The following is a 13,549-nucleotide window of genomic DNA, read 5'->3' on the forward strand; positions in this document are numbered from 1 at the left end:
TTGGCAAAATTGTGAGCTTTTCTAGAGATTGAGAACTGACATTGAAGTACATGATTTTCTTTCTTTTTTTTTTTTTTTTTTTGGTACCAGGGATCGAACTCAGGTCCTTGCCCTTGCGCAGCAGGTGGCGAACCCACTGAGCTAAATCCCCGGCCTTGAAGTACATGATATGAAGCTCAAGTCTGATCCTGAGTTCCAATCGGAGTCTTCTTGGAGCACAGCCTGCTCTTTATTTTGAGACTGGACCTTGTGATGTTGTCAGGCTGGCCTCAAATTCAAGGTCCTCCTGCCTCAGCCTCCCAAGTGGCTGGGATTTCAGGAACAGGTCCCCTTGCCTGGTGGCTGCTCCATTCCTAACAGGAAATTATGAGAGGTTTTTCTTTAGCTTTTAGGTAACTGGCCTAGAAACGAATTTCTTTCTTTCCTTTTTTCTTTTTCATTTTCTTTCTTCTAGTACTAGGGATTGAACTCAGGCTTCACACATGCTAGGCCAGAGCTCCACCACTGAGCTACATCTCTAGTCCTCTTTTTTTTTTTTTATTTTGCCCAGGCTAGCCTGGAACTTGCAATCCTCCTGCCTTAGCTTCCGGGTAGCAAAGATTACAAACATGTGTCACCATTCCTGGTTTTAGTTTTACTTCATAATGTGCCTATTTAATTAAATGTTTCAAACTTTTAATATCCTTGACAAACTCCCCAAAATCAAATTATGAAATTAAAACTTTTCAGTCTAGAACTAACTTTGGGATTCCCAGGAGGGTCCCCAGTAGTCCAAAGACACAGATTTGTGAAAATGCATTCTTACTACAGTGGTGCCTCGGTTCACAAACTCAGTTCTCTCCACGATTCTGGTTGCAAACCGAACTGGATGAGAACCAAATCAGATTTCCCCATAAGGTCAACATTGAACCTAACCATTGAATTCTATTTGGTTCTCACCCAACTTGGTTTGCAACCAGAATCATGGAAAGAATCGAGTTCATGAACCAAGGCACCACTGTATATGTTCCAAACTGTATGAGATTCCTGTAAGCCTGATCTAATGCTGAGCTTTTGTATGCTACAGAAATAACCAAATTTCTTCATCATCGTGAAGGGTCTTTAGATCTCTAGCCCTGGCCATTGTAAGTCTTACAGTTCAATTGCTTTATCCCAGTGTCTTTCTGGATCCTGCTTGCTAGCAACTCTGACCCTGAAGAGTCATGTCGAGGCGAATCATGAAGAGTGAGAACGTGACAAGTGTAAGTTTCCAATAACTTGGCCCGGGTAAGAATTCCCCAGCACTCTCATGAAGAAAGTGATGGATTCTTAAAAACCACCAACCCAAATCAGGCAGCACAAGAACTCGTTACCGTGAGGCTCAATTAATGGATCAAAAAATAGTTACGGCTTTCTTTAAGCTTTTGTTTCAGCCTAAACCCACCGACACAAGTTCCCCCAAATAAAACCCAATGACACTTTGGGTTCAGGACGGAAAGAGGCTGCTTCTGCTCCTTCCTTTAAGTCCCCTGGGAGGGACATTATCCAAATGCACCTGGGCCTAATTGGTACCGCGCGCATCTAAGTTCACTTCGGGGTCTCTTGTGACCCCTCCCATCGCCTTCCTGTTCCTTCTCCTAGTGGTAGAAACAGCAGTGAAACACCCTGCACGCTTGGATCTCACACACTAAATATTCAGCGTCTCATCGATCCCCACTTCATTTAATGCCTTAAAGATCATGCCCACTCTTTTTCTTCTTACCTTTTCATTTTGTCTTTTGTTGATCCCAAGTCCAGCTCTTCCTGGACCTCACTGTTGGGAAAGAAAGCTGTGCCGGCACCTGCAAGAGCTCTTGCTGCACACTGACCCAGCGCCCTTCCTATGGATGCCCAGCAACTAGGAAATGGCCGCCAAGCCATAGCCCACTGGGCTCTCTGATGACTCCAGAGGCACTGATTTGTTTCAGCCTGCCTGAGCCCTGGTTTTCTAGTTGCCTCCTGGTTGCTAAATGTAGCCTAAACTCCCCAAACCATACTCCATGATCCAGCTACCAAGTCCACCTGCTGACAGGGGGCGCCACTTCCTGGGACAGATCCTCCCAGCTACCTGAGGTCCTCCAGCCCTTAGGGGGAATCATCAATACTTTCCTGGGGGGAAATTTCTGAATAAAAAGACAGCATAACCTTGGCCAGCACCAAATGTAGCTCCTAACACATGAGATGAATTCCCATTGCCCTCGGGAGTTTAAGTCTTAAATATAATCATTTCCTCCATGCCTCGAACCCAATTATTGGTAAACTTAACATCTCCTGTACTGCCAACCCAATCAGGCCCCACATGTATGTGGTTTTCTTTGTTCCTGACCGGGCTGGTTTTATTCTTGGTGACATTCATTCGTTTGGGAACTTGGTTCCAGTGTTTAAGAGGTGCGGCCTGGGGGAGGCCATTGAGCTGTTGAGGGGTTGGGGTTTCTTCCCTCAGAAGACATTTTGTCATTTTTGTGGGGCCCTGGTTAGTTCTTGTGAGAGGGTTGTTATCAAGGAGTGGCCTGAACTCTCACTCTCTGGCTTCCTCTTTCACCTGCGCTTCTGCCACTGTGACACGGTCCACCTTGGGACATGCAGAAGTGGGTGCCATGCTCTGAACCTCCAACTGTGATCTAGGTATACCTCTTTTCTTCATAAAGCACCCAGCCTCAGCTATTCCATTATAGTAACACAAAGCAGGTGCATAGAAATCATCTGTAAAATATTACCTCCAAAAAATAGAAACTGGCTACTGTGGTTTGGGTATGGTGTGGGTGTGTCCCCCAGGGTTCCTGTGTTCCAAGTGTGGTCCCCAGTGTGGCACGGTTAAGAGGTGGTGAGGCTGGGCATGATGGCACACACCTGTAATCCCAGCACTTGGGAGGCTGAGGCAGGAGGATCACCTGGAGTTCAAGGCCAGCCTGGGATACAAAACAGGTAGGGGCTAGTGGGAGGACACAAAAGGTGACACCCTGGAAGAGATGAAGGTGGCACTCGTGGAACTCAGAGCTCCTTTTAGAGAGAGAGTTGTTTTATTTTATTTTTTTAATACTTTATTACATCGTGAAAAAAAGTATCAATCAACTAGATTCATACTTGTTTTTTAAAAACCTGAAAATTTATTAATTAGACAGTATGTGGACACCCTGCTCCACACGGGAATGGGGAGATGCTGTAGTTCTCTAAATATTGCACCGTCTGGGGAAAAAAACCAACAAAAAAGGGGGGGAAGGGAGGGAGAAAATCACATGATAGTGGGAACCATCTCACATTATGCATAATCTACCAAGAAACACTTAAAAAAAGAAAACCCTTTGTTCCTACAGTAGCTTTGAGTTTATAGTTCTCGGAATGACTGTATTCCATTGACATTGCAGTGACAGGAAGCACGTTTTAGCAATCCCTTGTGCGTATATTGATAAAAAATATATAAAATAATGCAATTCATCACCCCGGCGACCACGACACATTTGGAGAGAGGTCAGGCCGCGAGTTTCGTCTGAAGCTCCAGCTTCGCAGCCCGTTTGAGTGCAACAGCGACGAGGATCCGGAAGCCGCTGAAGTCCTGGTCGAGGTCGGGGAGCAGCCTGCGGCGCTGCTGAGCCGGTTTCACAGCTGCAGTGCGGACCCGCGCGTCTGCGGGACAGCAGCGCCCCCGCTCCGCAGGGCAGGCGTCGTAGGGCTGCTCCAGCAGCCAGCCAGGCGCGCGGGACCTGCACAGACTCCTTGGGCAGGCTGCCCCTTCTCCTTCTGCTGCTGGAGCTGGTGGGGAGGGAAGGTCCGAGGGGGGTCCACGCTGTCCTCATCCTCAGTCTCGCTTCCGGACACTGCGACGACACCAGAACGGAGAAGGCGTCTCAGGGCAGGACGAGACCGCCAGGCTCCCCGGGGGACGCGACTCGGCCCAGACGCCCCGCGCCTTTCCGGAGCCAAGTTCAAGGTCCCCAACTTGAAGCGCCCGGATTTCCACGGTGTCCCTCGGAGAAGGGCCTGCGGGGAGGCCTCCCCCAAGAGACTTGGGTGCGGGCGCTCAATTTCACTCCCGCCGGGGAAGAGCGGGGGTCCCGAGTGTTTCAGGGTCTCCCACCCGACCGAACCCCAGCGCAGAGCAGCAGCTGGGTCTGTAAGAATGCCAAGAGAGTCGTTTTAAAGGAGGGAGTGCTCTGTCCTTGCTGTGGCCTCTGGTCTGACGAGGTGACCTGTCCCTTGAATACACCTCTGCCCTCGGCATGAGGGCCTCAGTGCCAAGCCCTGAGCCTCGGAACCCAGGACTAAAGACAACTCTTTTCTTTATAAATCACCAGGCTCCTGGTTTTCGCTTGTTCGTTTTGGGTACCAGGGATCAAACTCACCACCTGCACTTTTGAGGCAGGTGGCAGAACCACTGAGCTAAATCCCCAGCCTCCTTTTATTTTATTTTTAATTTTGAAACAGGGTCTTGCTAAATCAGTAAATTGCCCAGGCTGTGTTCTAACTTGAGACCCTCCTGCCTCAGCTTCCCAGAGTGCAGGGATTTCAGCATGTGCCTTTATGCCTGGCTGACATTTTTTGATACTTGTGTTGTCAACAAAAATAAAAAGACATAGGATGCTGACATAGGGGAAAACACTGACAACAGCTGAGTTCCTTCTGGAGGGCTGCTCCTCTGGTGGGGGAAGGACACTCAGGAAGCCTCTGTGTTTTGCTGTATTCAAGCACCTTCAGCCCAAAATAATCCACATACCAACCACTCTGCACCATGATGTGTACCGGCAATGGGTTAGCTGAGCTTCCACAGTGATCATTTTTAAATGAATGATTTTAACGTAACTGTCGAGAACAAGTAAATTAGCTGAATGTAAACAGCAGAAAATATGTGAGTGAATTTGTCACTGTTCAAAAAGCTTTGCTAGTGACTTGAAATCTGAAATTTATATTGTGTTAAGAAATTGAGGCTGGGGATTTAGCTCAGTGACACTGAGCCTGCCTTGCAAGAGCAAGGTTCTGAGTTCGATCCCTGGTACCAAAAAAAAGTGGGGGGGAATACATGTTCATTGAGAGAGGGGTAGTGGCGCATGCCTGTAGTCCCAGCATTCAAGAGGCTGAGGCAGGAGGATCACAAGTTCAAGGCCAACCTGGACTACACAGTGAGACCCTGTCTCAAAAAAAGAAAAGAAAAAGAAGTAAATATTCATGAAAACTCTGAGTTATTTTGGAATGGGTTAAAGTACTGAAACCTTGGGGCTAAGGTAATAGCTGAGTGTAAAACTGTGTGTGCTTCATGTGTGCCAGGCCCTGGGTTCAATCCCAGCACCACAAACAGAAAAAAGCAAAGCAAAACCAAACCCTGAAAAATTAAATGCTGACTATAAGTTTTGAGTGTATACTCTGGCATATTATTTTTCTGCAGTAGCGAGAAGCTAAGTCTATGTAAGTCTGTTAATAAACATGAAAATGTTGTCATAAGGGAACATGTTTCTAAAACTTAGGCAATGGCGTCGTCTATGTAAATTCTGTGTGACTGTGGACTTAGAAGAACCCAGGCAGCTGCCTGGTCCTTCTCAAGTCCTTAAAGCTTTCATTTTTCCTAAAATTCCGCACTCCTGTGCTGGGCCTAATGGTGCATGACTGTAATCAGCTACTCTGGAGGCTGAGGCAGGAGGATCGCAAGTTTGAGGCCAGCCTGAGCAACTTAGCAAGACCCTGTCTCAAAAATTGAAAGTGCTGGGAGCATAGCTTGGTGGTAGAGCACTTGGCTAGCATGTGCAAAGCCCTGGGTTCCACCCCCAGTTCTGAAAAACAAACAAATAAACAAAAAACTCTACACATGTCATCCTCAAGGTGGGTCAAAGAAACTAGGACCCCTTTTGTCTGAGCAGACTGTAACACCCAGAAAAGTCATTATTTCCCTTTCCATTTCTCCCTGGAAGACCTCCTTCCAGAGGCTCCTGCACCATACCCTGGAGGACGGAAGGTCACACAGAGAGATCAGGATGAGCGGGGTTCCCCTCCCTGGTCTGTACCCCTTTTCTTTCTTTTTTTTTTGTAGTCCTTTTCTCCAATCGCACTGCTACTTGGCCTCCATTCTTGACTGAACCCAAGCATAAAATCAGACACTTTCCCTGACTCTTCATTTCTGAAGCTCATGTCATATAAAACTTGGATTAAATACATTTATTATGCTTTTTGCTTTTATGGGTTTTTTTTTGTTTTTTGGTACTGGGGACCGAACTCAGGTTCTTGCGGTTGCACAGCAGGTGGCGAAACCACTGAGCTAAATCCCCGGCCCTTTGCCGTTTTTTTTTGAGACAGGGTCTCACTATGGGACCTCAAGCTAGCCTTGAACTCACTATGGAACTCACTATGGAGCCCAGGTGGGCTTCAACTCATGGTGATTCTCCTGCCTCAGCCTCCTGAGTTCTAGGATTACAGGCATGTGCCACCACACCTGGCCTTATTATGGTTTTTTTTTTTGTACCAGGGATCAAACTCAGGACCTTGTGGTTGCGAGGCAGGCGGCGGAACCACTGAGCTACATCCCCAGGCCCTTATTATGCTTTTAAAAAGTCCTGTAGGAAAAAAAAAAATTCCTGTAGATTTGGGGATGTAGCTCAGTGGCACCACGCCTGCCTGGCAAGCGCAAGGTCCTGAATTTGATCCCTGGTACCAAAAAAAAAAAAAAAATCTTGTGCTCTGTAACTAATGATAGAACAGACAAAATGATTCATATTATGAAAAAAATATTGGTGGGGATTTTTGTTCTAAATGTGCTAAAATAGCCGGGGATTTAGCTCAGTGGTTCCAGCACCTGCCTTGCAAGTGCAAGGTCCTGAGTTTGATCCCCGGTACCAAAAAAAAATTTTTAAATAGAAATGAATAAATAAATAAATAAATGTGCTAAAATAGCTTAGAGCCAATATTTGGCTCACTAAACCCATAACCCTGGGAAGATAAGGGGAATTCTGGGTGATGCATTTCCTCCATCTGGGGACCATTTGAGCCTTCTGAGACTCACTTTGTTCAGTCCCCACCTGGACAGGACAGCAGGGCTCTCTGGTCACATTTCCCACGCAGGAGAGTGGAGCTATGTTGGTACCCAAGCTGTCACGCAGTGTGCTTACTTCATGACATCCCTGGATTTTTCTCCAAGGACAGGAGAACCCATTGACTGAGCCAGTTGTAAAGGCACTGAAGAAGGTGCCACCAACTCGGTGGCATCGCCCGGGTCTCAGGCACCTGCAGACTCCTGCGAAGGTGGAGGAGAACGATAAGCACTGGAAACCTGGAACTGGCCAAGCAGTGCGCCCGCCCCATGCAACAGGTAACACAGTGGGGGCTGCTGCTCTCAGGCCCATGAGTCCGAGGGGGAGAAGTCCGAAATGATACAGTGTTGGGACAGCAAGTGTTCTAGGCTGCTGCTCTCTCTCCTGTTGCTAGAACTGCCCACGGGTCTGTGGTGACACAAAGTTCCAATTTAAGAGGGGGTGGCGTGACCCTATGAAGGCGGAGAGAACCTTGAGATGGAGCCCTGAACCTTTAGCCTGCGGGCTGGTAAAAAAAAAAAAAAAAAAAGGACAGAAAGAAACAATTAATTAATTAAGGGCTCGCCCAGTAGCTAATCACCCCTGACCTTTAGTCAAGAACCCTAAAAAAAGGAGATTAAAATTCTAATTACCTCAATTTCCTCATTCCAAACCATATTAAGAATCAAAGTATCACTCTCTGCCCTATAGATATATGTAATTAGTACATGGGAGTAAAAACATTTCTTTATAAACTTGGGAAAATAGTTTCCTAACACAACATGGTGACTCGGAGTGTGTGTGGGGGGGTGTCACTTCAGGCAGGGAGTGCTCCCCGGGTCTATTTTTAGACCTGTGTGCTGAGGGCATTCATGCCTGTGTGACGGACCTGCAGAGCTTTGTCATCTTGCAGAGCTGTGACTCTGCACCCACGAAACCACTCCCCATTTCCTCTCCCCAGCCCCTGGTGCCACATCTTCCTTCTAGGAATTTCACACTGCCAGTACCTCACACAGATGGTGTCATACAGTATTTGTCCTTTTGTGACCGGCATAAAGTGCTCAGGGTCCACTTCAGTTGTCCCATATGTTGGGATCTCTCTCTTCCCTGGGGCTGAGTGCTTGTCAGTGTATGGAGGGACCACGTTTTGTTTATTCATTCATGCGTGGATGGACTCTTGGTGTATTAAACCATTTTTCATTGCAATAACAAAGTACATGGTGGTAGATAATGCATGAAGGAAAGAGTTGAGTCAGCTCAGTTTGGGAAGTTCAAGATCCTGGCTCGGACATGCACTCGACTCTTGAGTGTGTCCTGGCTGCATCGAGTGGCGGAGAACATCAGGGTACAAGCATATGGCAGAGGACTGGACAGGAAAGGAGAGCCAGTCTGGCTCTGTGTCCCTTCCAAAGGTATAGACTTAAATGGCCTCTTTGCCCCCCACTACCCTCCACATATAAAGTCCCCTCGCCAGGCCGAGGACCTGGGGTCGAGCACTCAATCCCTGGGGACACACTTAGAAATCATTTCCTAACCTGGCAATGGGTTGCTCCCACCTCTCGGCTACTGTGAATTCTGCCGCTCTGATCCCAGGGTGCAGACATCTGTCTGTGTCCCTTGCTTTTTTTTTTTCAGTACTAGGGATCAAACTCAGGGAGCAGTGAGCTACCTCCCAGGGTCTCACAAAACTGAATCCTCCTGCCACAGCCTCCAGAACAGCTGGGATTACAGGTGTGCACCGCTATGCCCATCTGACTCCCTGCTTTTATTTATTTATTTTTAAAATTTTATTTATTTATTTATTTTTTGGTCCCAGGGTTTGAACTCAGGTCCTTGTGCTTGCGAGGCAGGCGGTAGAACCACTAGGCTAAATCCCCAGCCCCTGACTCCCGCTTTTAATTCCTTTGGATGTTCATTCAGAAATGGGGTTGCTGGATCGCAGAAATACTTTTGAACGCAGCCTGAGGCTACAGAAACTTTCTGTGTCCTTATCAGAGACTACACCTGCGGGTGTGCCAGGCCTGTGGAGGACGCAGACTCACGCCTGGCGCCCATCTACCTATTGAAGGCAGCAGGGCTCAGCCTAATGAGCACAAGCCTTAGGGCCAATCGTGTCTGCGGGCTCAGGGCAGTGGCTGCATTATCACAATGGCCTGCGATAATCAGAGACACACATAGGCCCCTAGTCAATACGGACCCCATCAGCCTCACCCTGCCCACAGCAAGTCACTTCCAGCCCTGAGCCTGCAGGGCCACTAAGGTCACTGAGGACAGGCCACATGGGTGGCGAGGTAGCCTCTGTTCCCTCATGTACAGGGTTCGTGGCATCCGAGGCCACACCCAGCCAGTGGCTCCAGCTGGGTGGTTCAAGCCCCATCTCCCTCCAGCCCCAGAGCAGAGGCTGCCCCAGCTGATTCTCAAGAATAATAAAAAAGGAGGTGAAGGAAGGACTGATAGGTGCTAAGACAGTGTAGGCAGAGGGGTGGGACAGCCTCCAGTAGCACAAAGGGCTGAGCCCCTGCGCTACATGGTGGGGAGGCATCATGCAGTGGCCTCAGGACCCTCGCCGGGCTTGCCTGCCCTTCCCTGACCCTTCCTAACCCCATAGGGCCGGGGCGGGTCAGGGTGGCCACCCAGATGAGGGGAGGGAACAAAGTCTCCCCCTATTTAAGCCGTGACTGTGTGCAGTAGCTAGTCCTCTGCCGTCCCAGCCTCCCACCCACCACCATCCCCAGACATGCAGGGAGCCCAGGCGCTGCTGCTGCTGCCACTGCTGCTGCTGGGCCTCAGGCTACGGCTGACCCTTGGCATCATCCCAGGTAATGCGGCTCCCCCAAGCCCCCCACCAAGGGCCACCTCTGCCCCGGCCTGACCCGGACCCCCTCTCCCCGGCCAGAGGAGGAGGAGAACCCGGACTTCTGGAACCAAAAAGGAAATGAGGCCTTGGCAGCTGCTAAGAAGCTGCAGCCCATTCAGACTGCGGCCAAGAACCTCATCCTCTTCCTGGGGGACGGTGAGTGTGCAGGGCCGGGGCCCCTCCACCTCTGCCTCCTCCGCCTGGCCCTGCTGAGTCCAGGCCAGCCCGGGGCTCAGCCTGACGGGTTCTGCGCCTCAGGGATGGGGGTGTCCACGGTGACCGCCACCAGGATCCTGAAGGGGCAGATGCAGGGCCACCTGGGACCAGAGACGCCTCTGACCATGGATCGATTCCCATACATGGCGCTGTCCAAGGTGAGCAGGGCTGGGGAGGGCCCAGGGGCAGTGGGCACAGGCTCAGGTCTGGGTACAGACTGGGCTCTGCCTAGAGCACAGCTGAGGGCGTCTCTGTGCCCAGACCTACAGTGTGGACAGACAGGTGCCAGACAGCGCAAGCACAGCCACCGCATACCTATGTGGGGTCAAGACCAACTACAAGACCATCGGTGTGAGCGCTGCCGCCCGCTTTGCCCAGTGCAACACAACCTGGGGCAATGAGGTCACCTCTGTGATGTACCAGGCCAAGAAAGCAGGTACGCTTGGGCCTGGAACTGGGATCAGAAGCAGCCAGGAGCTCTACATGGCCCCTCCTGACCTCTGTCCTCTTCAGGGAAGTCTGTCGGAATCGTGACCACCACCAGGGTCCAGCACGCCTCGCCGGCAGGCACCTATGCACACACCGTGAACCGCAACTGGTACTCGGACGCCGACATGCCCGCCTCAGCGCGCCAGGAGGGCTGCCGGGACATCGCCATGCAGCTCGTCTCCAACATGGACATTGATGTGCGGCACGAAAAGGACGGGGAGCGGAGCTGGAAGAAGGGGTGGACCACAGTCCCAGGGACCCAGCAGCCTGGGCCCTGCGGCCTCCATGGGTGTCTGGGGGGCTCCCGAGGGGTGGCAGGGTGGGTGGATGGGGAGCTGGGATTGTGTGAGGAGGGGACAGGTGGTCATTCGTGCCCCGAGTCCAGCTGTTCTCATCTGACCATAGGTGATCCTGGGTGGGGGCCGGAAATACATGTTTCCCTTGGGGACCAGAGACCCTGAGTATCCAGATGATGCCAACTCCACGGGAGCCAGGCAGGACGGGAAGGACCTGGTGCAGGAGTGGCTGTCCAAGCACGAGGTGACGGGCGCACGGGGTGGGCCCTGGGGGTCGGGACAGACTGCGGTCTCGGGCTGTGGGCTGAGGCCTGGCTGTCCCCGAAGGGCTCTCAGTACGTGTGGAACCGCACAGAGCTGCTCCGGGTGTCCCAGGACCCGTCCGTGACCCGCCTCATGGGTGAGAGCCCTCCCGCCTGCCCCTGGGTGGCCCCAGACAGCCGCCCTGCAGCACGTGTGAACCCCTGCCATGACCCCTGCCAGCCTGGCAGTCACCCTCGGTCCCTTGTCCCTCAGGCCTTTTTGAGCCTTCTGACACAAAATTTGAGATCTCCCGAGACCCTGAGCTGGACCCGTCCCTGGCGGAGATGACAGAGGCAGCCCTGCACGTGCTGAGCAGGAACCCCAACGGCTTCTACCTCTTCGTGGAGGGTGAGGGGGGCGCCTGGCACACAGGCCGGGAGGGGCATCCGGAAATAATGGAGCAAGCAGCAGCTGTCCTGGGTTCCCGCAGGGGGCCGCATCGACCGTGGTCACCACGAGGGCTCAGCCTACCGAGCACTCACCGAGGCGGTCATGTTCGACTCTGCCATCGACAAGGCCGGGCAGCTCACCAGCGAGCAGGACACCCTGACCCTCATCACCGCCGACCACTCCCACGTCTTCACGTTCGGGGGCTACACCCTGCGGGGGACCTCCATCTTCGGTAGGCCAGGGGCTGGGCGGGTGCTCCTGCTCATTTGATGGCAAAGGTCTCTCTGAGCCTCAGTTTCCTCATCCGTCCAGTGGGCAGGCTGATGATAGCACTGCTTCGTGCGGATCTTGGTTGGAATCAGCCCCAGACCAGACTAAAAGTGGGGATTGAGCAGGCGTACAGGTGCCCAAGCAGTGGTCGCTCCTCCCCCTGCAGGGTTGGCCCCTCGCCTGGCTGAGGACGGCAAGACCTACACCTCCATCCTATACGGCAACGGCCCAGGCTACGTCGGGGACAAGGGTCCCCGGCCCAATGTCACCGCGGAGGAGAGCGGTGAGTGGGGAGGGATCCCCAGGGGTTCAGGGGCAAAGAGGAGCTGGGGAGGCGGAGCCCGACTGTGCTGACCGCTGTGTCGCCCCAGGCAACCCCACCTACCAGCAGCAGTCGGCAGTGCCTGTGCAATCGGAGACCCACGGCGGCGAGGACGTGGCGGTGTTCGCGCGCGGCCCGCAGGCGCACCTCATGCACGGCGTGCAGGAGCAGAGCTACATCGCGCACCTCATGGCCTTCGCCGGCTGCCTGGAGCCCTACACCGCCTGCGGCCTGCCGCCGCCCGGCCACAGCGCAGCCACGGACGCCCCCGCGGACGCCAGCGCGGACGCTGCGCCGCCTTCCCTGGCGCTGTTGGCCGGGACCGCGCTGCTCCTGCTGGGGGAGACCGCTGCGCCCTGATCGCTGTCCCCTCCGGCTCCGCCCAGCGCCCCGCCCCGGCCTCCTGCCCCGCCCCACCTGTCCTCTCTGAAACACCCAGGTCCCCCACCACTGGCTCCTGTGCCCCTTCCCGGTTGTTCCTGATCCTCACAAAGGGCCCCCAGGCCCCACCTCGGGCTGCCACCGCCAGGGTCCCTACGGGGTTTTCCTCCCAGGATACCCACCTCTGGGCGGACCCAGCCTCAGAGGAGCAAGGCTTCCCCTTCCCCCGCAGCGATCCAGCAGCCTTGGAGGCCGAAGCCGTGAGCCCCACGCCCACCCCGATCGGGGCGGGGTGGGCTACTCTCGGACTCCCCTCCCCACCGCCCACGCCTGGACCCTTGCTTGGGACCCCGCGGGCACTGTTCCAGATCCCCCCACACACAAGCTGAGCCACATCCACCCTGCCCCGGGGATGGCCCTGCGTGGCTTCCGTCCCGCCACACCACAGACACCCGGGAATGAGCCTCTCTTCCCTACACCTCCATCCACACCTCCTACTGACTGCAGCTCACCCTGCAGGCCTCGAGCGCGGCCGCCTCTGGGATCTCTGCGAGGCTGGGACACCATCCCTGGCTGTCCCGCACCGACCCACCTCCGCACCCATCAGAGCGCACAGTGGGACCATGTCCCAAGCACTCAGCACCTCCACGCTTGACCCCCAGCTCCACCAGGAGGAGCCCCAGAAGCTGTGGCAGGGGCAGGCAGCGCAGAGCAGCCGATGTCCCCCTCCAAAGAAGACCCTCTGTCCCGCAGCTGATGGGAAAGACAAAGCAATAATAAAAGACGCTGTTATACAAAGTAATGGCAGTAATAAGTTGTAGTAACATAAACCAGAGTGCATGGGGGCCCAGAGTGTAGGTGCCAGGCTAGGTAAATAGATGGGGGGAGGGGTCAGGGAGAAGCTCTCTGGGGCAGACTCTGAACAATAGTCTCAGACAAATGCAGAACAACAGTGCAAAGGTCCTGAGGCAGCAACCAGCAGGAGATGCTTGAGTGCCTGGGTCAGAGTGAGTGATAG

The 13,549-nt window shown here is 53.1% G+C and overlaps 1 protein-coding gene across 1 annotated transcript; it reads left to right on the plus strand.

Moving 5' to 3' along the window:
* The first annotated feature begins 9,687 nt into the window (after positions 1–9,687).
* Alpi (alkaline phosphatase, intestinal) lies at positions 9,688–13,326 on the plus strand. Its single transcript, XM_004868130.2, has 11 exons — positions 9,688–9,826; positions 9,904–10,020; positions 10,123–10,238; positions 10,342–10,516; positions 10,594–10,766; positions 10,975–11,109; positions 11,193–11,265; positions 11,382–11,516; positions 11,599–11,790; positions 11,995–12,111; positions 12,200–13,326. The coding sequence occupies exons 1-11, from the start codon at positions 9,745–9,747 to the stop codon at positions 12,508–12,510; spliced, it is 1,626 nt and encodes a 541-aa protein (XP_004868187.2). The 5' UTR covers positions 9,688–9,744; the 3' UTR covers positions 12,511–13,326.
* The last annotated feature ends 223 nt before the right edge of the window (positions 13,327–13,549 follow it).

This window comes from Heterocephalus glaber, unplaced genomic scaffold, assembly GCF_053883595.1.
Source record: "Heterocephalus glaber isolate CG9 unplaced genomic scaffold, H.glaber_assembly_v1.0 deba00001004, whole genome shotgun sequence".
Lineage (NCBI taxonomy): Eukaryota > Metazoa > Chordata > Mammalia > Rodentia > Bathyergidae > Heterocephalus > Heterocephalus glaber.

Excerpts from the sequence above, each read along its gene's own strand:
- Alpi (XM_004868130.2), top strand. The coding sequence starts at position 9,745 with ATGCAGGGAGCCCAGGCGCTGCTGCTGCTGCCACTGCTGCTGCTGGGC. Across the intron at positions 9,827-9,903 it reads GACCCTTGGCATCATCCCAG|AGGAGGAGGAGAACCCGGAC; the intron begins GTAATGCGGCTC and ends CTCCCCGGCCAG. Across the intron at positions 12,112-12,199 it reads TGTCACCGCGGAGGAGAGCG|GCAACCCCACCTACCAGCAG; the intron begins GTGAGTGGGGAG and ends GTGTCGCCCCAG.